The sequence below is a fragment of the Micrasema longulum genome, unplaced genomic scaffold, assembly GCF_059751315.1.
Source record: "Micrasema longulum isolate JH-2025_06_02 unplaced genomic scaffold, ASM5975131v1 h1tg000745l, whole genome shotgun sequence".
Taxonomy (NCBI): Eukaryota; Metazoa; Arthropoda; class Insecta; order Trichoptera; family Brachycentridae; genus Micrasema; species Micrasema longulum.
The window spans coordinates 481-24,057 of NW_028277939.1; the positions used below are offsets into that span (position 1 = coordinate 481).

At 35.5% G+C, this 23,577-nt stretch overlaps 1 protein-coding gene across 1 annotated transcript in view; it reads left to right on the forward strand.

The window, feature by feature from the left end:
• Positions 1–332: 332 nt before the first annotated feature.
• Positions 333–23,577, forward strand: part of LOC148279218 (uncharacterized) — a gene marked incomplete at its 5' end in the record, with an annotated part of 76,090 nt that continues 52,845 nt past the window's right edge. The window contains 3 exons of the mRNA XM_088230302.1: positions 333–559; positions 1,416–1,551; positions 2,888–5,784. Coding sequence (XP_088086428.1) covers positions 333–559; positions 1,416–1,551; positions 2,888–5,784 — 3,260 coding nt within the window. The remainder of the gene's footprint in view (positions 560–1,415; positions 1,552–2,887; positions 5,785–23,577) is intronic.

Consider the following 23,577-nt stretch of genomic DNA (forward strand, 5'->3'; position numbering starts at 1 on the left):
ATATGATTTCAATTTTTTTTTAATCAATTGCTAATGGCTGCCATCTTGCGACAAAATTGCGAAATTACTAACTACCTACTTAGTTTCTTATAAACTATTAAACGTTGCCAACGCACAGGCTATGATACATTAACGGAATGTATTGTAACGCTTACGGACCAATTAAACCTAAGCTTATGCTATTGTACAATTCGGAGTTTTAAATGTAAGGAAAGTTAATAATATCATAATTTTCGTGTTTTAATTTATGGGAGATCCTCTGTAAGAGATTCCTAAGGAAACTAAAACGGACAAAAATGAGCTAGAATGCTGAGAATCCCATGAACCGTCAGGAAACCAAACGTCTCCATACTTGAGGAGCTCAACGCGAAAGTTCGCCTATCGGCCGTTTGCCGCCGACGTATTCAGCAGTTCTTCAGACACATGGCCAGACGTGACCCAGAAAATAATAGTCACGGGCAGTGCGTCAGGACGAAGAAGCAGAGGCAGAGCTGCGGCTCGATGGATCGTCACGGGCGGCTCTACATGGAGCTGTGGAGAAGGCGCAGAGCCGTGAACAGTGGAGACGCATTGGCAATGAAATGGCTGGGGAAAGTCCAACAGGAACAGGAAAGAAGAATATGAGAGTAAAGTTATAAAAGAGCGAGAGTTCTTATTTTGTAAAATCTCCTTGTATTGGGCCATTAGACAGCAGGCGAGCTCTTTGACATCCTCAGGTTTAACCAGCGGTCCCCCGAGGGTGCAGCTTCTTTTATGACATAAAACATCACATTCACACTGAATGCTAATAGGCGTTTCCTTATTTGTACTTTAGAACCAACATCTAGAAATTTTAGCCTAACCTTACTAGAAAGAAGAGCCAACTTAGGTTTAGGTTCTCCCGAGGCATGAAATCAAACCACCATATTTCCAATATTCTTTCCCAAGCCCTCACTCTCAAAACTCGTCAGAAATTTTGTGTTTTACTAAGATCCTTAGATTTGCACCCATATAACAAAACTGGCATTATACAAGAGTTGAATAATCGCATTTTGTTTTGACCGAGTAAAGACTAGAGTCCCATACAACACCCACCATGTCAAAAGTTGCTCAATCAAATAAAATGTTGCCATTTTTATTCATAAAAGAATTTCAAAATATATAATAGAAAAAATACAACCAAATTGAACTGAGAGCGGCGTATATTTAAAACCTGAGATAAAAAAAATAAAAACCAATGAGAGAAAAAACGGATATTTAAAACACATTGTACAAGAATTTAAAGTTATACAATGTGTTTTCGAAGTAAAATAAAACCTTGAAATTAAATATTTTTATAATTATTTTTTTTATAATGTTCTGGTGCGGTGTTTTTTTTTCTCCGGTCTTCCTTTCTCTTAAATAAGTTTGCTTTGTAATATTGTCTTATTTTACAGCCTGCTTCATCAGAGTGGCTTTAGGAGAGAAACTTCCTCCCGGCGACTCCACGAGGAGAGTGGACACTCCATCAGTCACCAAGTGCGAGAGAGAGTGCTCGGAGGACAAGGACAGATGCAACTCCTTCAGCTTTGGGTAAGCGCGTCTTCGTACTTCCACATTGCTCGCCTCTTCCTTCACATTCTCGAAGACCCCTCATTCTCTACAAACTCATATGCTGTCTATGCGGCTCCGCTGTGGAATCATCTCTCATCCACTATCCAGGAATGTTTTTATGGGAATTTTGTTTAAAAAAATATTTTACTATTTCTTTCCTTTCTCACTCCTCCTTTCTTCTCTATTTAAATAATAATAATATTTGGCTGATTTATATGACGCTATTTTTGTAAAAAATCCTCTCAAGGGCGATTTATAATTGTAAACTTAAACTTACATTCTAACTTAGCCAAAGTGACATTTTACATTTTCTAATTTAAAATTGAGGGTACGATAAACTAAAGAGGTGAGATTTTAGTTGAGATCTGAACTGACTGGGACTGTCGATGACTCGTAAGATTGAAGGCAATAGGTCCTAGGCAGACAAGCCGGAAACGGCAAAAGCACGATTTCCGAATCTAATGTTTGGAGAGCACCGGATTTTGACAAGTTTTCCTCTGCTGAATCTTCTGAATATTCCCTTGATGACGAATTAAATTAGAATTGAATTGACTTATTTATACATTTCGCTATTTTTAATTACTTTTTTCAGGCTGCCATTTAGAACGCTAGACTGATCATCTTGCCTTTTATTAATGCATTATACTGCAGGGTATCAATGCATTAGAAATACAAATGGATTACCCTGTACTCATTTAGATGCTGTAAGGGATATGATGGTGACAATTATCCTCCATAACTACAATATGAAGTACCATATTAGAACAGAATGCAAGGCTGAGTTAAGCATTATCGACAAAATTAAGAAAGGTCTTTTGCGATGGTTTGGTCATGTGGAGCGAATGAATGATGAAAGAACGGCTAAAAAGATTTATGATGCGAATGTGTCTGGTTGTAGAAGTCGAGGAAGGCCGAGAAAGACATGGCATGATCAAGTACAACAAATTCTTGAAAGTGGTCATGTGAAAAGTCGGAATAATCGACGTGCGTGCATGAGAAGATGTATGAATGTGAAGGAAGCAAAGGAAGTGTGCCAGGACAGAGTGGTGTGGCGTTCTTTCCTCTCTGCCTACCCCTCCGGGGAAATGGCGTGATGGTTAGTTAGTTAGTTAGTTATATTATCCCAAAAATGGCACCATTTTAGGTGTTTTAGTTTAGTTTTTACGTAACGTTAGACTGATCAGTCTTCCTATGCATAGTTAATATCAACTGCATAAATGCATAAATGTCAAACTAAAGTTTGACAAGTACAATACAGTGTATTATGTACAAAAATATAAATCATTTCTACATTATGCTTTCTCATTCTTTTCAGAATCAGCGCCAAAGGAAACGGAACTTGTGAGCTTAGCATCAGAGAACTATCTGAATCAGAAACTCAAATTTCTGACACTATTGCAGACCCTGACTTTGATATATATGCCAAGCGAACTAAGTGCGTTGACGGGGATGGAGACATACAAGATCCGTTAGTAACGGAACGACCCAGACCGGATCCACTGTTTGAAGACAACCCGGGATACAACGATAGACCTAGCTCACACGATGGTGGATATGCAAGTGGCTCAAGCTACTCTGGAAGCAACAGACCTCCGACCAACGGCAATTATGGATCAGCAAGCTCGGAAAGCAGCAATGGCTATTTGAACAAGCCAACGCAACATGATAACTCTTATGGATTCAGTTCTTCGGGAAGTTCTGGATATAATAAGCCGATGAATAGTGCTGTAAGTTCGAGTTCAAGTAGTGGAAATAATAGACCTAATGGTGGAAGTTATGGATCTCCTAGTAATTCGCAATCAAGTGGAGGCAGTTACTCTGGCAGTAATAGTAACTCGCAAGGCAGCAGTAGTAGCTATGGAAGCAACGAAAGCAACGATTTTAACTATCACTCGAATAAACCAAGTTCTGGAAGCAATTTCAGGCCTTACGATAGCATTTCTAACTCGAACGATCATTATTATAATAGTAATAATCAAAAACCATATAAAGGCTGGGGAAGTAGACCACCGGGTTGGAGTAGTGTTAACTATAATAGACCGTACGACGGCGGGAATAAACCATACGGAGAGAACGGAATAACTTATGGAGGAGGAATCAACCGACCATACGAGAGTGAAATTTCCGGATCCAATTATCATAGCAGCATCAGTTCACACTCGAGTGGATCTAATAGCTACAGTTATGGGAGTTCGTACAATAGACCATCAATCGATGATTATTACAGTAACCGACCATCTTCGGCATACTACGGTGATATCTACGGTGGCTATTCTCAAGACACTAAATATGGAGACAGATTTGAATGGCAAAAACCACAAACACAGTACGAAAGGCCTTACCCAACAACTTACGGAGACAGATTTCCGTATGAAAAGCCAGGCTCGTATAATAATTATAAAAATATAGATTATTACTACGGTAATAATTATAAAAATAATGATGGGCAGTCGAGTTATGAGTACGGAAAGCCAATGTATGGTAGTAATGATAGACCAAAAACCTACGGAAGTGGTTATGATAATTATGAAGCTACCAGATATGACAAGCCGTATTTAGGTAACTTTGAGTCGAATTCTTACAGAAACAACGGGCATAAAAGGCACGAAATTGTTGCTCAAATCTACGGCGATAAAATAGCGGTGTCACATGGCTCCGGATATAATCTAAATAACAAATTAGACAAAACGCCATTCTATAGACCAAGTTATTATGGAAACGACCAACATTACCACACTGACAGATATGGAGGAAACGCTCAGCACTATCATGTGGATGGATATAGAGGTAATGGGTATGATAATCTGATGCCAAACAGTCCGATATATAATAGTAACAACAAAGGTAGTGGCGCGTATAGTTCTCATCACTCTCAAAGCTCTAGCAGTAGCAGTTATGAAGAAAACCACACAAGATATGGTGAAAACAATTATTATAACAAAATACCCAGTCAAAATGAAATCAACAAATATGATACACAAAATAACATCAAAAAACCAATTTCCGATAAAAACAATGATAAAACTACTCAAGGGTATGGAAACCAAGATAAAAAACCAGGCGGGTCGTATGAAGTAACTGAAAAGCCATCATCATCAGGATACGGAGACAGCTCAGAAGATAATATGGGGAGAAACCCTGTGAGGTATGGAGGATCGGCGAATAACAATTATAGACCAAGTGGTTACGATAAAGATAAACCAGATCCAAGTAACGGAAGTTATAGTGGTTCTCCTAATATAGAAAATAATAAAGGAAATAATGGCGGAAGTTATAACAAAGCTATTATCAACGACAGGCCTGATACAACTTACGGAAGTCAAAAAGGGGATAGAGGAAGACCAAGTGGATATGATAATAGACCGAATGGTTATGGTAATAAACCAAACAGTTACGACGATAGACCGAGCGGTTATGATAACCGACCAAGTGCTTACGGAGATAGACCAGGTGGCTATGGCGACCGGCCAAACTATGGTGATAACTCTTATGGTTATTACGGCAGATATAAAGGATACAATGATAGAATTGACGGGTACGGTCAGATGCCGAGTGATTATGATAAAAATTCTGGTAGATATGGAGAGAAACCAAGCAGTTATGGTTATAATAGACCAATAGGATATAATGATAGACCAGACGGAGAAATTAGTCATCATGGTAGACCGAGTGGTTACGATAACGGACCAACCAACTTCGAAAACCGACCGAATGTTTACAATGAAAGACCAGATGGAAATTATGGATCTAGTTCTGGTTATGGTGATAGACCAAATAATTATAATGATAGTCCAAGTGCAGCCGGTTCCAGTTATGACAGGAGACCATCTGATTACAATCAAAGACCGAGTGGATATGATCTATCAACTGGTGATAATAATAAATACGGTGAACCACCTAATAGTAATAACCAGAGACCAAATGGATATAATGATAGACCAGACCCTAGTTATGGAACAAGTTCCAGCTATGGTGGAAATTCAAATGATTACAATAAAAGACCAAATGGAAATGAAAGACCAGACACCTATGGCGAGAATCCAAACAGATATGATACAAAGCCAAATGGATACGGCAGACCTGAAAGTTATGGTGTTGGTGGTGGTGAAGGATATGGCGGCGACAAAAAACAACACGAAACAGCAGGGCAAAATAGTGAAGGCGGAAGACCAGGCTACGGGACAACTACCGAGATCAAGCCAAGTTTATATGGTAAGTGATCTTAGAATTTTAAATGCTTTTGGTAGCACACGCTTTTGTATTTTATTTATCAATATGTAATAAAGTTCGTTTTGAAAGTTATATGCATTTTTATTGAACCTTTTTAAAAATTGAAAATAATACACCTAAAATTTTGATTATGCCCTGATATACATTTAACTTTATTTAAAATCAAACACCTTGTAATTTTTACCACAAAAGAGTTGAATATATTATAACACAACTAGTTTCGGGTATTCTAAATTACCCATCATCAGGTGTAAATATACTAAACTAAAATAATATATACACACATGAGTACTTAGGTATTGATAGGGTCGGGTGGAAGGGGTAAGGAAATGTGAGGTGGAGTGGGTGGGGTTTTCCTAATTATGGGGAATATTGATAACAGGGGTGAAGAATTACGGAATAAAATATTATTAATTAAAGTTTTTTCAGAATTTTTTTTTTTTTTGTAAATCAATATTTTCTAAATTATTCATTATTATACCTTTATTTATGACATAATGTTAGCGTTTAATTTTATGGGCATTCCCAATAAACAAATGCAAATTCGGAAAAACTAGTGCTAGAAAGTCCTTAAAGTTAATTCTATATATTTAAGTTTAGTTTATATTTACTCCTGATGATGGGTAATCCAGAATACCTGAAACTAGTTGTGTTATAATATATTAATCTCTTATGCGGTAAAAACTACAAAGTGTTTCATTTTAAATAATTTTAAAATGCAAATGTAAAATGCTGAAACGACAAATAATATACATTTGACTTTGTTAGAAAAACGAGAAGAATAAAAATGCATGTAATATTTTGTCATTTAACGCATTTGCTCCAGGATTCGACTCTCGATGAGTTGAATATTCATTTTGTTTATTCATAAACTTCCATAGACTTTGACATAAATCAACTCGTATTTTAGAGGTCTAAACTAAGATGATGATTGTTTTGGAAAATGTAAACGGAGGCTCATTGATTGGAGGATCGGAAAACGTCGTGTCTTTTTTTACAAACTTAAAAGCCACAGAAATAAAATATTTGGGTAAAACCTTGAACGCGAAATACCTTTCAAAAAATGTGAATTACAGGTAATATGTCGTCATTATTTGTAGGTCAAACAAAAGACAATCGTGGTGTGATGATGATGTTATTTTAATTATATTGCATATGGAAATAGGCATAAATGCACTCCTGTTAGTTGAAGTGTTCGTTAATAATGGACATTATTCGCAATGAATGCGCTTTAATAATAATTGTTTTACAAAAGTACGCTACAAAAAAAATAAATAACATAGACTCAGATATCTTAACCGATACGAAGAAAACTCATATAAAACCAATTTAGGCATTTACAGGGCTTACGACCCGGCCTACCTTGTAAGCCATGATATGTTGAAATAGCGCTTTATTTATTAGGATTTTTATTGACATATTGCAACAAGGAGCTGGGGTGGCCCCAATAGGCCCAGAGTTTAACTGCGGTTTGTCCAAACGAATTTAGGTTATGGGCCAGAAAGTTCGGCGCTCGAGCGAAAAGGGCGAAAACCCGGGCAGCACCGTGCGAAGGAACTTCTGAAGAAGAACTCGCAAACATTTGCTTTCGACCCAAGGAAACTGGCGATGCGTAAGCTGGTTCGCGACAAAAGGTATATACAATTCGCAATGCCACAGCGCAAAATCGGGTTGAAATGGACTGACCCTTTGAAGATGTTCGTTCCTCTGGAAAACAGCAGCAAACTCCACACCGATGGTACTCGTATCTTCCTTATCGCGGAAGTTTATTTTGGGTTTTATTATTAATTATATTTTATTTTAGGCGATGCAAACGCATAAACATACCGAAATCGATTTAACGATCAACGTGTATTTTAGTTGAGTTTAAAGCGGACACTGACCCCAGGTGGCAAAATAATAAATTAAATAATTTTCGGAACTTCATACAGGTGCGAAAGGGACAGAATTGAAGTTGTAAAGTTGGCGAGAGAAAAGGAGACAGATATAAGAATTTATTCATGCTGTGACACATTGTCAAATGGCTTAACCAGAAACTTAACCCAAACCATAAAACGAGGGTTATCACTAGAGCCCTGCAGGGCACTGCAGATTAAATGGTATTGATAGGATTTGTGACCTGAAATTAGTTGCTTTAAGTAGCCACTTCATTGACTATGTAACAATTACCGTTTTGCCTACGTTCAAATATCCATATTTCTTCAATCCTTCCAAGTTCTGGATTTTTGTGATGTTTAAGAGCTAGAACCTCTATTGATGCGAATAAAATTCATCTGACTGAATTATTTCACGTACATACTAGAAAATGTCTACAAGAATCAGTAAAAAAAAGTTAGAAGCTTAAATATTTGTTTCATCGACCTAGCAGGGTTACATTCGACGAGAATGGAAGTATGTTGTTTTTTTGTGTTTAAAAAAGTTTTTTTGTTAATGTTTACAAACAACATTCGCTTTTTATGGATTCCAGTCAATTTTTTTCCTTACGTTCCTTATATTTTTTTTCCATTTTTTTTGTTTACTGGATTTTTGGTGAAACTAAAATAATATTAAATTCGATACATTTTTAAAAATCGTATTCCTACATAAGTACAACCCTTTGTTCGTTAGACGACCGGAGCTTGAGGTTTGCTAAAAGAATGCCATATTTGAAAAAATAATTATTTTCTGTTTTGGAATTCAACCGTAAACAAGTACCTACTTAAATTCAATATTTTTTTTAATATGGACAATTTTTAGTTTTGGAATTTAATCACAAACAAGTAGTTCTAAAACGAAAGTTTATTTTTACTATAGTTTAATTTATTAACAAATTTGGTCTAACTATCGTTTTACTATCAATGCGTTGTTTTACCCGAGTTTTTACATAAATGAAATATAATCACTGTTTTTTTTAATCCAAATCTTGAAAATGGAATATTATGTTTTATTAATTTTTTGCACATTTTTACACTGTGGAATGTGACTATGCAAATGCCAAAAAGGCGAACAAATTAAACCACGTGACAACATGACATATTTAAACGCAATCAAATAACAACATCGGCCAAGAGAATCTTAAAATAATATAAAGTTTGAAATTTCATATAATAAAAACCGAAAAACAATAACAATATTTTAATATCGTATTCGAAAACAAGAATGATAAGAAAAATGAAAAGACAACAAAAATACGGTAATCCAACAAGCTCTGAAATATTATAATGTAGGCGTCATATAATCATAGAATTAAGAATAGTCCAGCAGGAGTGTATAATGTTATGTCATTCACAAGCTATACATGTTTCTTGTTTTGCAGTTTCGATTCTTAAGTAACAATCAAAAGTTAATTTATATAACAATGGCCAACAGTTCGAACCCAACCGACAGGTAATCCGTCAAAGAAAATAGAATACAACTGACCCGGGCAATCCCGAAGTCCCGGTCTGCATCCGACTCGTCTTCCTGGTCACTTCCTAGGAGATGGATTCACTGTTGACTCGGAATTTTAACACCTTCGCGATTATTTCGAAGATTTAAAAGGAGATTACAAAAACCCAGTGGCGTGCCCAATATGGCGAATTTTGCAATGATATTTTTTTATGTATTTCCGCCCGTGTGCAGTGACGGAAGACCAGGCGAGCTATCTATCGACGCCTATTAAAACTACGTATTCGATTAACTAATCAAATACGTTGTCCTTTTCGGTTGACTTCATCTTTTCTCAACAGATGTCACTGCCGTGACGAATTCGAACCGATGGCCATTACAAGGAGCGTAAAATCATATTTCAATACATCAGACTGTGTCCACAGAAAGCCCCCGCTTGGCCCCACTTTCACCGCATACATGCGCGAAGTCACCGCGTAATGTCAGAACGCGAAAATTATAATAAAAAACATTTGTGTTAATAAATGTAAGATAACTTATCATATATATTTCATTAAAAACGTGATTTATTAAAAGTTATTTAATCAATGAACTTTGAACTTAAAAAATTAAACAAATTTAAAACAAACAAAAATAAATTTGACTGCCACTAAATTGAACGGCCAAGGTTTGGCGGAAAAATACTGACAAATCGTTTTCAAAATGTTTTCGTTTTTTTTACGATTATGTAAAAAAAATCATCGTCGAACGAACTTTCCGATTAAGATTGCTTAAACATTGATAAATATAGTCCATTCCGTATTCGGGAATAAAACAATACTAAGAGACGGAAGTAAATAAAGATAACTGGTAAAAGTAAAAAATGACACCATCTTCATTATTCTACTATTAACGTTTTACTCGCCAACATTGGCGGGTTGAATTTTTAACTAAAGTTTAAAGAGTTTTACCATCCACTGTTAGTTACTAAAGATGAAACTCATTTTTTTCTATTTTGGACTATTACTATAGTTTTTTTTTATTACAACGATCATACAACCGGGCCTTAGACAATCGCCGCAAGATAACGAGGTATTGCACACTTTTTTGCTTTCGCTTTGGGCAACAGGAAATCACACAATGACAAAACGAAAAGATTTAAATGTCAAACTTAATGTCAAATGTCACTTAGTATATAGTTTATCGAAACATTGAATATCGAAAAAATGTTTGCTGACCGGCTAATGGCAGGCAAGCCAATTTTCGGGCAGGACAACGTCTGTCGGGTCCGCTAGTTTACGGAATTCAAAGTAAGTATGCAGGAAGCAGCCAGTCGACAATTTTGATCAAATAAGATATTGATGTTATCGAGTGCAGTATGGTCAATGCTATGTTGCGCTAAAAGCAGTCATGCCACTTATATACAAAAAACTGTAACAATCACCCTCTAAAAATAGCGTCGATCACAAAAGCGGCATTTCTCAATTTGCAGAAAACACACACACACACACACTACAGACTGGAAAAATGTAACGCTATAGATGCTGACGGAAAGATAAATGCCTCCAGAAATATAATTCTCTCAAATAAATTAAATTGGAAAAATTCTATACATAAGTGTTTTCACTTCACAAATTCATTAATTTAAACATTCCTGTAATAAAAAAAAACATGTTTTAATACAGAATATCAACTGTTTGAATGACGTATCATTCAATATAAGATGTGGCTATATTCTGCGAAATGCAGGTTTCAGGTTGCGTAGTCAGTCAGACGTAAAAAAATCATGAAAATTTCTTTAACACGGAATAAAATAATTATGACAAATTAATTAAGTGATTCTTAACAATTCGTCATCATCAGTGGCGCTGCAGCCCACTGTGGGCCCTGGCCCAGGGCTCCAGAACCTGACTCCACTCCTCCCCGCACCCTGCGGCTCTTCTCCAGCTCGTGGGGCCAATTGCTCTAATGTCACCTTGCACATTGTCCGGCCATCGAAATTTCGGTCTGCCTTCTGGATTGGTATAAACAATCTCTTTTGGGGTACGGCTATCATTTATTACGTCCACATGGCCCGACCATTGTAATCTTTTTCAATTCGATTCCTTGCAATTACATACCCGAACGTAATAATAAAATAATATGTTCAATACATAATAACACAACATACATCAGAATTTCACTAGGGTTGGCTGTTTCCTGAAAAATGTATGTCTCAGGTTGTGTTCAGCCAGACTTAAAAAATCATTAAAACTGGTCAAATACATTTCTAAATTATTTTCTATATTCTAAAAATAAAGAAATTGTGCATTTGTCAAAGTAAGAAATATTTTCACTTTTACGTTGATCTAATTGCCAACTCTTTTCACAACTGCGCTATTACCTCAGATTCCCTTTTTTACGACAGGCTGCTTTTTGCATAACTACGTTCTTCGTAATTGCTCGGGAGAATTGATTTTGAACTACACCGTCATAGTGCCCTTGAGGCGATTTTCACAAAAAGCTTTACAAATTATTCATTTACATATATTTATAGCTTCCGTATCTTCCGAGTATAATTGCCCACCGGGTGCTTTTTGTCATAGCACTATGCTTTTCTTCCGGGCCCACGACCTAAGTTCATTAAACGGAGCAGAGTTAAGCAACCCGGGCGTATCGTCCTAATTCCTAGCTCAATTATCGAAATGTGTTTATTTTTAGGTAGTTATACAAATACGATTTGAACACCTTATTATAATTTTACCAATAAACAATAAAATCCAGACGCTTTCCGATGACACTCTAGCCATATAGATGTTTGCTTTTAACAAAAACAGACTCAGCATCCTTAATCTCTGCAGGCAACTCACTTTTATGATACTAATCGTTCCGAGTCATCTGGATTCTTCATATTGTAACTTATCCATAGTGATAGTAATAATATCTCAATTCTCCTAACGGTAAGCGCGTTCGACTACCTATACAAAAAATCGCGCGTTCCATTGCCAAAATGGTTGAATCGAAATATCTTTTTGACTAGAACATTCCTTATATGGCCCCTATAGCGTAATTTATACTAAAAAATACTAATTCTACTTTTGATGTGAATCCTATCATCGTTTTGTCATGTTAAGTATGCAATTTAATTTATCAACTTCTATTTAAATTCAAATAAAAATCCTTGAGTCTTAATGCATTGTTGTTAATTCTCTCAATTGTTTATTAGTTTTTCAAGGATACATTGATGACCGTGTTTATTCCGTGTCCGCTCCCTGGTTGGAGCGTATGGCGTCCGCAAACAGCCTCCATTCCCGAGTCCTCGCGTCAGGCGTCTCATGCTGGACCCGCTCGTTTTTTGAATATGGGTAAATGGACAATACTGTCCATACTTTCCCATCAAAGAGAACCGAGGGTACCGCTTACCCTCGGTGTAGAAATTGTCAAACGTAGTATTTTTTTTAGCGAACTAATATGACCGTTTGTGTTAATACCTTAGTTTTCGGCATATGTTCTCAAAACATACGATTGTTTACGGGAAAAAAATATTTGTATATACTCGTATATACATATATTTTAAAGATATTAAAATTTTGAATAAAGGGATTTAAAGTTATTGTTATTGTCTACCGCCATTCTCATGCCGCACTTAATGGTACATAGGGCACTGCATTGGTACAAAACAATCGCAGCGTATGTTGATGTATTCTATTACATGAAGGTAATACAATCAGTTTTACGTTTCAGACGCCAATCCAGTGTCTACGAAATAATATTCTAGTGTAAAAACACCTTTTCAACTTTATGTTTTATCTCGAATCATGGCGGCAATTGAACCCGAGACCTCTTGCAAGGTGAGCAAACGCGCTACCAGGCCGACATTATAATTAGTTGTCTACGCGTTACTATTAAAAAACGAAATTTGTCATTTTGTGGGGTGCGCCAGAATACGCAGCGCCCATCGACATGGTGCTGTCGACGGGTGGCGCGCTTTCTGGACTGTAATTTGGCAAACAAATGTTTATCGCGGGAGGCTTAACTAGCAGTTCACAATGGAGTTCTAGTGCCAACTCTTATGTATGGGAGCGAGGTACGGAATTGGAAAAATGATGGTGAAAGTATGTTAAATTCTCTCGATATGCGATCCCTCAGGCGAATGTGTGGTAAAACGGTGAATGATAGGTGTACAAACGAAGAGATCCGTGAACTATGTAAGTTTGAGACATGCATTACCGACAGAATCAAGAAAGGGACGCGGGGAATGGACAGCGAAAGAACGGCTAAAAGGATCCACGGTGCGCATGTCGGAGGATGCAGAACACGAGGAAGATCGAGAAAGACATGACACGATCGAGTCCATCAAATACTCGAAGATGGATATCAAGAGTGGGAATAATCAAATCGGTCAAAACGGTCATTCCATTGGCCACGCGCCTAATACGTCACGTTTCATGTTTATTTATTCCTGACCATTCAAATTTGTGTAGAACATTGGCACAAATCTCGACGTCACACTGTCAAGGCCAAACATGTTGCGTTTTTCTAGCGACGAAGCTCTTTTTTAAAGTTGCGTATGAAAACATTTCTCCACAATATCCACATTGATTTTAAAAATACAATTAATTATTCTAAAATCTATTTCATATATTTTTATCGGTACTCGCAGGATGTGATATTCCCCTATCGAGGGTGAGCAGACTAAAGGACAGTCTCGACTGAAGAGGATATGCGGCGAGAAGCGGTTTTATAAATAGGTATTGGAATATAGTCGCAGATGCCTCTCCGAATACTGTGCAAGAAAGACAGCTCCACGTCGGGCTGAATATGCCTAGCTAAAATCAACAAAATCGAGGTCTCGTATTTCTATTTTCCGGAACGTTTGGCTTTTTTCAAAATACGTTATCGAAGACGGCAGAAAGACGATAAATAATAATCTCCAAACAATAAAAGTGGGTGCGCCTTACCTAAATAAAATAATATTAACGTAATTAAAGATCACCTTGTTTAATCAAATTGAAATGAGTTCTCGTTGTGAGAAGTGGGTCATCTCAATAACAATTCAATATTATATTATATCAGAATATTGTTCGGTAGAATTGAGATTTTTTCTCCAAATAGTTTTACATCACTGTTGCAACAAATTTCCAGTCACGAATAAAAAAAAAACATTTTTTTTCATTTAAATTTATTGCAACAGAGAGGGAAAACCGTTTTGAGAAGGGAGTAATGGGAGTCTAGGCATTTACAGGGCTTATGACCTGTCATTGGCTGGTTTAAGTGGCCACTTTACACACTGTGTAACATTCATCATTCTGCCTATGTTTGAACATCGACATTTCCTCAATTCTTCCATCCCTAGGAAGAAAATCCAGCCAGTCTGCAAGCATTTGGACATACTCAAAACATTGTTGAACTAACCGCCTAGTAAAAGAAGAAGTAAAAAAAAATGGAAAATTGTTTTCAGGCGTTGCCTAGTAGGTGAATTGGTACAGCCGGATAAATCTCACCCACGTGATAAAGGTTTTAGCTCTTTTACTTCACAAAAGTCAACAGATGAAAGAGTTGAGAAAATTTGGATGTTCAAACATAGGCAGAATGGTGAATGTTACACAGTGTGTAAAGTGGCCACTTAAACCAGCCAATGACAGGTCATAAGCCCTGTAAATACCTAGACTCCCATATTCGCTTTTCAAAAATGTTTCCCCTATCTGTTGCAATAAATATAAATATGAACAACTCCCTAGGGAGAAAATCCAGCCAGTCTGCAAACATTTGGACATACTCAAAACATTGTTGAACAACTTTTTCGTTTACATTTGGTACATAAATCTCAAATTTTATTTTCGGATTCAATAAACAACATTCAACTGGAAAAAGTCACAGAGATTCGAAATCTTGGTTTCATATTTGACGAAAAACTTGAATTCAAAAGCCACATAAACCACATCACTTCTAAAAGTATGAAAACTTTAGCTTTCATTCTTAGAACCATAAAGGATTTTAAATCAGTTAAAACAATTAAACTCTCGTGTACAGGGTGTTCTTTAAACCCTGTCACATCTGAAACCACGATGATCAGTATGGGCAAGAAGACATATTGGCATATTTAAAAAATATTTAGAAAAGAGAAATTTTTTTTAAATAAAATATTTTTAAAAACAAATGGTTGCTCACTTCTGCAGGGGAGAAGTGAGTACAGAGCGGCCGCCCGGTTGTCGGCATTTCAGACTTTCCCTCCCCCCCTCCTCATTTCTCCCATGTAGAAGTAAGCGACCATTAAGCAAATGCTTTATTTGATATTTTATTTTTTCAATTTTTATTTGTTCTAAAAAAATATTTCAATGTGCCAACATGTCTTCTTGCTCATATTGATCATCGCGGTTTCGGATGTGACAGGGTTTAATGAACACCCTGTATATATTTGGTTAGAAGCCAATTAGAGTACAACTCACGTCTTTGTTTCTTTTTTTTAATAAACCTACTCTGGAGGATCGCGGGACAATAACTAACCTAATATTTTAGTATAAATCATTTATTTTCAATTCGATTGTTGCGAACTCCTGGATTTAATAAATATTAACATACCAACACGTAGAACTAGACAAAATAGTCTATATTATTGTCACCCTTCTCAAACCAACTACCTTTGCCACTCACCAGTACCGCGCATACGCAGACTAGGAAACGAATGTAAGTCTCGTGCGGACGTTTTGAACTCGAGTCTCTGTGAATTCAAATCATCTCTTTGTAAATATTTGATGATGTTCTATAGTAACGATTAAAGAATTATTTGCAAAAGCTACTTATGCTGACGATCTGGTGTTAACTCGTTTTATATTCATATGTACTGACCTTTTTATGTCTTTTGCTGACATAACATGTATATAAATTAACAAATTATAATAGGGATGGAGAACACCTTAAATAAAGGAATATGAAAGTCTAGGCATTTACAGGGCTTATGACCTGTCATTGGCTGGTTTAAGTTGCCACTTTATACACTGTGTAACCTAGACTTCCGTGTTACCTTTAATTTTAAGTTGGTATTCTGAATCTTCTCTACCCCCTAGAGAGTGGTTTATTAAGGGGACTTTTTTTATTGATACGCTGACACTTTGCTTTATATATAATGGCCGCAGTGATTATTAAACGTCAAATGATGTTTAAATCTGTTTTAAAAACGGGAAAAAAACAAATGCGGTTAGGTTTATTCAACCTTATTAAGTATTTCAATTAATGTTGAAGGTCGCAAGATGGAAATCATCATGTATAATTTCACGTATTCATATTTATTTGACGTTTAATCATCAGTATGGCCAGAACTTAAGCAATATATTAACGCCTGCAAAAAATAAAAAGCCGTAAGATAATCACTCTCAAGGGAGTATAAAAGATTCAGAATACCACTTCTGGTCCATGAAAATTTATAAAAATTGAAAAAAAACTTAAGGCGTTTATGTAAGTGAATTTTTTTTTAAAAAATTTTTTTTAAAGAGTTTTATTCATTTTAACAAATAAGTAACATACATAATTGTATTTTTGTTCCCGCAAAGCCGAAGCTTGTCTGCGGGTTACATTACATTTAAAAAAAAAATTATAAGTAAGTACATAGTTTAATAATAATTGAAGAATAAAATATATTTGTACACTTAAGTTTCACTTGCTGTTTAATAATTTTTTGACTATTCAATCGGATGAATCTCACCCGCATAAATAAAGGTTTCAGCTTTTTAACCTCCCAAACCTCAACAGGTGAAAGAATTTAAGGAATATAGATGTTCAAATATGGGCAGAATGATGAATATTACACAGTGTGCACTGGCCACTTAAACGATCTTGATCGGGTTGTGGACCTGTGGCTAGGGTCTCGGACTCACGAACCGAAGGTCTCTGGTTCGGATCCCACTGTACCCCAACTTGATACCAATTTTCTACTAGCGAGTTATTTAAAACGCGTTGAAAATGGCCCTCAAAACTAAATATTTGGGTAAATTATAAGAACGCAAATATTTCTTAAAAAAAAAAAACAGCCAATGATAGGTCATAAGCCGTGTAGATGCCTTAACTTCAATATTACGTTCTCTAAAATGTTCTTCATCTCTGTTGTAAAATGTTAATAGTATCAGTTCCCAGGGAAGTTGAATCCAGTCCTTATCTACAAAAATTTTGGACAAACTCGAAATATTTGTATTTTTAAAAAAAAAACTGAAGAATACTTTAATTGGTCTATTTCCATAACAGTCAATACACAGATAGTTCTCTCAAGGTAATAAATGATCGTGTGTCGAAATCATATAAATCGCACGCGGTCTCTGTGCGCTCCTCAGTGGTACATCGTCCGCCGCACTGTGCACATTTACATCACAATACAACGGAAACTCCACCGGTCCTAGGCGATAACAGCACAGTACGATAAAAAACCATTGTTTTGGGAAATTTTAACACACTCGTTAAGAATCTATGAATAAAATTAACAGTTGCATAGTCGAAATTATTTTGATTCAGTTCTCTTTTTGACAGCGTGGAACTAGCGTGCTATTGCCTCGAAACAAAGAAAAATACAAAATAAAAAAAAATAATAATATGTGATAGTGCGTGCGTGTAAAAATAAAAAAATAAAAAAGTTTTGAATGTATATAAATGTTCCTGTCTAGGCTGAATTTCCTCCCTAGAGAGGGAAAACGCTTTTGAGAAGGGAATTCGGAAGTATAAGCATTCAAAGGGCTTATGAGCTGTCATTGGCTGATTTAAGTTGCCCCTTACACACTGTGTTCATTCATCACTCTGCCTATATCTTAACATTTATATTACCTCAACTTTTCATCTGTTGACTTTTTTGTGAAAGAAAAAAGCTGAAACCTTAACTAATGTGGGTGAGATTCACCTGAATAAATTATTTCACCTACTACACTTAAATCATCAAGGTCGTAAGCTTTGTGATTGCCTAAACTTCCATTTTCCCCTTAAAAAATGTTTTTCTGTTGTTAAATTCATATTTAAATACTTGTGTTTTTTATTTTTTTTATTTCTCCAAATATTTGCTGACTTAGTCTGAATTCTACCCCATAGGGAATTATTTAGATCAACATATCACAACAGGAATGGATATCAGAACATTTAAAAAAAGGGTGTATGGAAGTTGAGGCATTTAGAAGGACGGTTTTAAACGGCTACATTTACCGTTCATGTTTTAAAAAAGTGAATGTTGCACAGTGTGTAAAGATTCACTCGAACCAGTGGATTACAGGTTTATAAGCCTAGTAAATGCCAAGACTTCCATATTTCCTTCTCTTAGATGAACTTCATCTCTGTTGTAACATATTAACACTTATTTTCTATTTTATGGCTGTTTCGGTTAACAGTGCGTTTTCTTTGCTCGGATGCTGTGTGCGTTTGAAGATAAGTAGCGAATGGACAGTTAAAAAAACGACTTTTTTTTTGTTAGTTACTAGCGGACTCGACAGATGTTGTCCTGCCCGAACGTTTGCTTACCTGATATAAGTTGGTTAAACAAACGTTTTTTCGTAAATAAGGACACACGTTATTTATTTTGGACTTTTTTGTGCTATTTATATATTCTAAATAAGGGTTAGTTTTTCATTTTATCTCCTATTGTGATAGGTTAAAAAACCTTGTCGTGTTCAAATCAAAATCGCGCGAAAATTACTACTCTAGTGCCACAATCTATGGAGAAAATACGGGAATACGTGTTAATGAAGAAAAGTCAGACCACGTTTTACCCTGAGAATTCTAAAATTATGACACTCAACACATGCTCATCGTGAACTTGGTCATTATTTAACAGCGAGTCGGTTTTTGACGTGACCTTGATATTAAATTGGAATCCAAAAGAAAAGAAAAATGACCGTATCGTGAAAGCGTACAAAAACTGTTCGGATAGAAGCAAATAGATTTTTCATTGCTGATTACTTACCTAGGTACTTGTTTATGATTGAATTTCAAAACTAAAAATTATTTAAATTGAAATATCGAATTTAATTAGGTACCAAGGTACTTGTTTATGATTGAAGTCCAAAATATAAAATAACTTAAATAAGTTGAAAATTCAAAGAAAGAATTCTTTTTGCAAACGTCAAACTCTGCGCTACTTACGTTGGTAGTAGTCCATTTTATATGAATCTATTTTTTTAAAATATGTATCAAACGTCAGTTAAAATTATTTTAGCATTGCTAAAAATCTTTTGAAAATAATTTAATACGTTGAAATGAAGAAATTGTAAGGAAATTAATCAATTCAGTTACTAATAAAAATAATCGATAAACGTAAACGTTAAAATACAAACTCTTTCAATATCCATAAAAACAACGTTCTCCGAAGTTTTTGGAATTCAGTCATTTTTATATACATACTATATAGATACGCAACATCCCTGTGATGGCGAATTGTTTTAATATTATCATACCCGCGTTGGATAGTGCGGCATCATCATTATAACTTATTCCGCGCCCAGTGGTGCATAGGGCACCAAATTTTCTAACCGAAGTCGGTGCATTTCAATTTACAGTTTAAACAATCTTAAAAACCAATATTTCACCTGCACCCTGTCCAGAATCGAACCAAGGGCAATAAGAATGGTAGGCAAATACGCCGACCACTGCGAAACGAGGCAAACTTTTCTCCGCTCAATTGACTTTTTTAGAATTTTTACCTGACGGCAGCCGTCGAGTTGAAAACATTAACCCAGGATTCTGGTTTTATTTCTCATCACCATTTTACGTCTGTATTCTTCATCTGCCTGGACACAGACAAATACAATCAATGCACAGCCCCTTTAGATACTCCGGAGCCGGGTTGAGCAGTAGGGTGTATCACGAAAAACTTTTTTTGGAAATTTGAAATTTCAAGTTGATAAAAATTGTTGCTGTAGCCACATGTTTACCATATATTTTTTAATTCAAATTGAAAAATATTTGTCGGCCTCATTGTGTAATGGTCCGCGTGTTTGCCTACCATGCAAGGGGTCTCGGGTTCGATACCCGACATGGTTGATATGAAATATTAAATTGAAAGGGTGTTTTCACATTAGAATATTTCATAGCCCTCGGACTAGCACCTGAAACGTTATGGGATTTCCAAAACATGGTAACTTTTGAACCAAATAAGATAATTTTAATCTATAAAGATCTTACAATGTAAAAAAAATATTATCTTGAGTATTAAAGTACGTATAAACATCTCATTATCTGAGACCGCTGATGTTTTTAGCACTAAAACAAAACTACAGATCTAAATTTAAACTTTAAATTTGCATTTTTATGACGAAAGTGGACTTCGGTGAAAACACCGAATAAAAATTCACGCATATAAGAGTTTATTGCAAAAATTTCTGCATTTTTAACTTCAAAACGGTCAAATATGGACTCATGTGTATCCTGTAAGGTACAATGCAGGTATTGCCGTATATAATTTGCAGTGGGATAAATCAAAAATATTATTGTTAAACGAGAATTATGTGTATTTAAAGTAAACTCGTGTATGTTAGAATAACACGGTTAAAATGTAACTGTGACATGATATTTTTATCAACTTGAAATATACCCAAACTCGTGATAGACCCTATCATGTCGCGCCTTATCATACGTAATCCAATAGGGTTTGTATACCACCCTCTGTGGAGCGCCGGTGTATGTTCCCTGAGTTCCCTGAGTTCCCCGAGTAGTGGAGTAATATGACTGAGCTTAGAGATTCCAAGTAATGACTCGTGTGCAAATATTTAGATATGAACACATTTATTTGCTCGGTATGTTTTGTTTACAAAATTTAAAGAAAATGTTGTTTCGTTACGTCGTAACGATATGAAGACTAATTGTAATTTCCAGAACAGATTGCGCTCTGAGATTAGCTCCAGATAACATCTACAGCTATTGTTTCAATTGAGAAAAATTATATGGAACAATGTCAACACGTAATAATATAAAGTTACGAAACATTATGAGAAGCGAGACTAATATAATACAAATGGACATAATACATTGCCATTTTGTTTATTACCTCTTTTTTATAAAATATTTGTCAGGCTAGGCAAAATTAGAAGTTCGCGATGAAGACCCGGGACTCACACTGATGTATGAATGTGAAATATATAATTGGTAAAACAGGGATGAAAGTAAGCTGAATGCTGTCAAAATGCGATCTCTGTGAGGTCAATCTAGTATGTACGGTAGATGCACAAATGTCAATAGTCAAGAGCCGTGCATTATGTGAGGCTGAGACGAGCATTATCGACAAAATCAAGAAAGGAGTTCCGCGTTGGTTCGGACATGTAGAGCGAATGGACGGCGAAAGAATGGCTGAAAGATCAACTACGTGAATGTTGATGGATGCGGAAAACGAGGAAGACCGAGAATGTCATGGTATGGTATGGTATCATACAGCAAATATTCCGTTGCTCTCAATAATTTTAAAAAATCCATATAGATCATCAAGGTACACATGCAATCATTGATGTAAAAAAACCGATGTGCATATTTATTTATAAAATTTATTAATTATTTGAGTCCAGGCGTATAAGGAATACAATTCTATGTGTGAAATAGAACCAAAAACCTGGGCTTGTATTCAAAACGGAATTGCGCGCGAAGAGATGTATTTTTTCACCATCATTCCCTTTCCGCACCTAATGATGCATAGAGCACTGCATTGGTACAGCGATCGCAGCGTATCTTGATTATTTTTGTAACATTAAGGTAAGATGTCCAGGGACTATGAAATATTCTGGTTCGAAAACATCCTTTGAAATGAATATTTCATTTTAACCATGTCGTGAATCAAACCCGAGACCTCTCGCATGGCAGGCAAACGCACTGACCATTACACCACGAGGCCGACAATATATGTCAATAATAAATGTCAATCCACTATAACTTGACCGTGCCGTTTAGATTAAGATACGTGTGAAAAGGGCTATTCTCCGTCGGATATTACGCGGCTGGTTTGTTTATTTGGAAATTCTTGTAATAATGAACAGACTACTAAAACATTGCGCGGTAATAATTAAATAAATATTTCGCAGAAAGTAATCTTCGTCGACCTTAAAATGTGGATGATACTCTGGATTTATTAAAATGTATTGTGGCGTCTGTTACCCGAGTGAACTTGTATGAAAACATATTGAAAATGGACGAATTAAAACTATTAGTTTCCATAGTGTTCGTGTGGAATGCGTTTTTCTTCACAGACGCCTACAGCTCGGTGATCATTGTTGAAGATGCCAGAGGTAAGCGAAACAACAATCAAATAAATATAACTATTATTAATATTTAAAGCATTAACTTGGTGGTCAAACATTTTACTAAATGTTGTTAAATATTTGTAATTATTCTCCAATATTTTTTTTTACTGCTAAAAAGAGTGGATATACAATTGTTTAGTAAATACTTTTTTTTAATAGAAACTAAAAAAAAATCAAGCAAGCAATTTTTACACCCTGTCAACGGTAATTATCATTACTAGCGGCGATGGCCGACTGTTACGTGCTAGGAAGTTTGAATTATTAAAATCTCGGATACTGGGAAATTTCAACCTTTTATTTTTTATTATATTTAATTTTTTGTTATTAGGAATAAACTAAATATAATAATGAACCGGGTGTGACCGAGGGATCAGAGGTTCGAGCTTCGCACCACGCTCTACCACAACTTGGTTCTCATTTTCTAACAAATAAATAGTTTAGGTAAATCGTAAGAACACAAATATTTATTCGAAAAAATAAATGAGAAAATAATAATCTGACTCTTAGAGAATAACGCTTAAAAAACCCGGCAGCCTCTGGTGAAGTCGTTAAGACGCTTGACTCACGCATGAAAGGTTCCGGGTTTAATTCCTAGTGAGAAATTAAATGTGATTAAAGCAACTTTTTCTGCCTATCAGTTGTTTTTTTTTTAATTCACCACTAACCAAATACTCACGAGGTGAATTGTAGCACACGATAGAGAGGCTTGAGAAAAATCATATTTTAAATTTTTGTATTCCCAAAAACCGCACGTCAATTTATTTAGATATTATTTTATAAGCAAAATAAAAACATTAAAATAACTTTGGTAATGTATCCAAAAGAAAACAGGTTTATTGGATTATAAATCTATTTTATTAAATATACAAAGGGTGTATATTGGTATATTGCGACGCATTTTGTCTTGTTAGGACATTTTTAAACAAACTAACTTAAATATGTACAAAGTTTCCTTATATACTAAAAAAAATTTAACGTAGTTATGCAGAAAGCAGCTAGTACACAATTTCGGAAAAATGAGATATTGATGTTATCGGGTGCAGTAAGGTCGATTCTATGTTTTGCTAAAAACAGCCAGACCGCTTTCATATATAAAATTGTATTAATCACCTCCGGAAAAAGGTGTCAATCACAAAAACGGCATTTCTTAATTTGCAGAAAACATCCACAAAACTAGAAAAATCTTATGGTACTTAAAAAA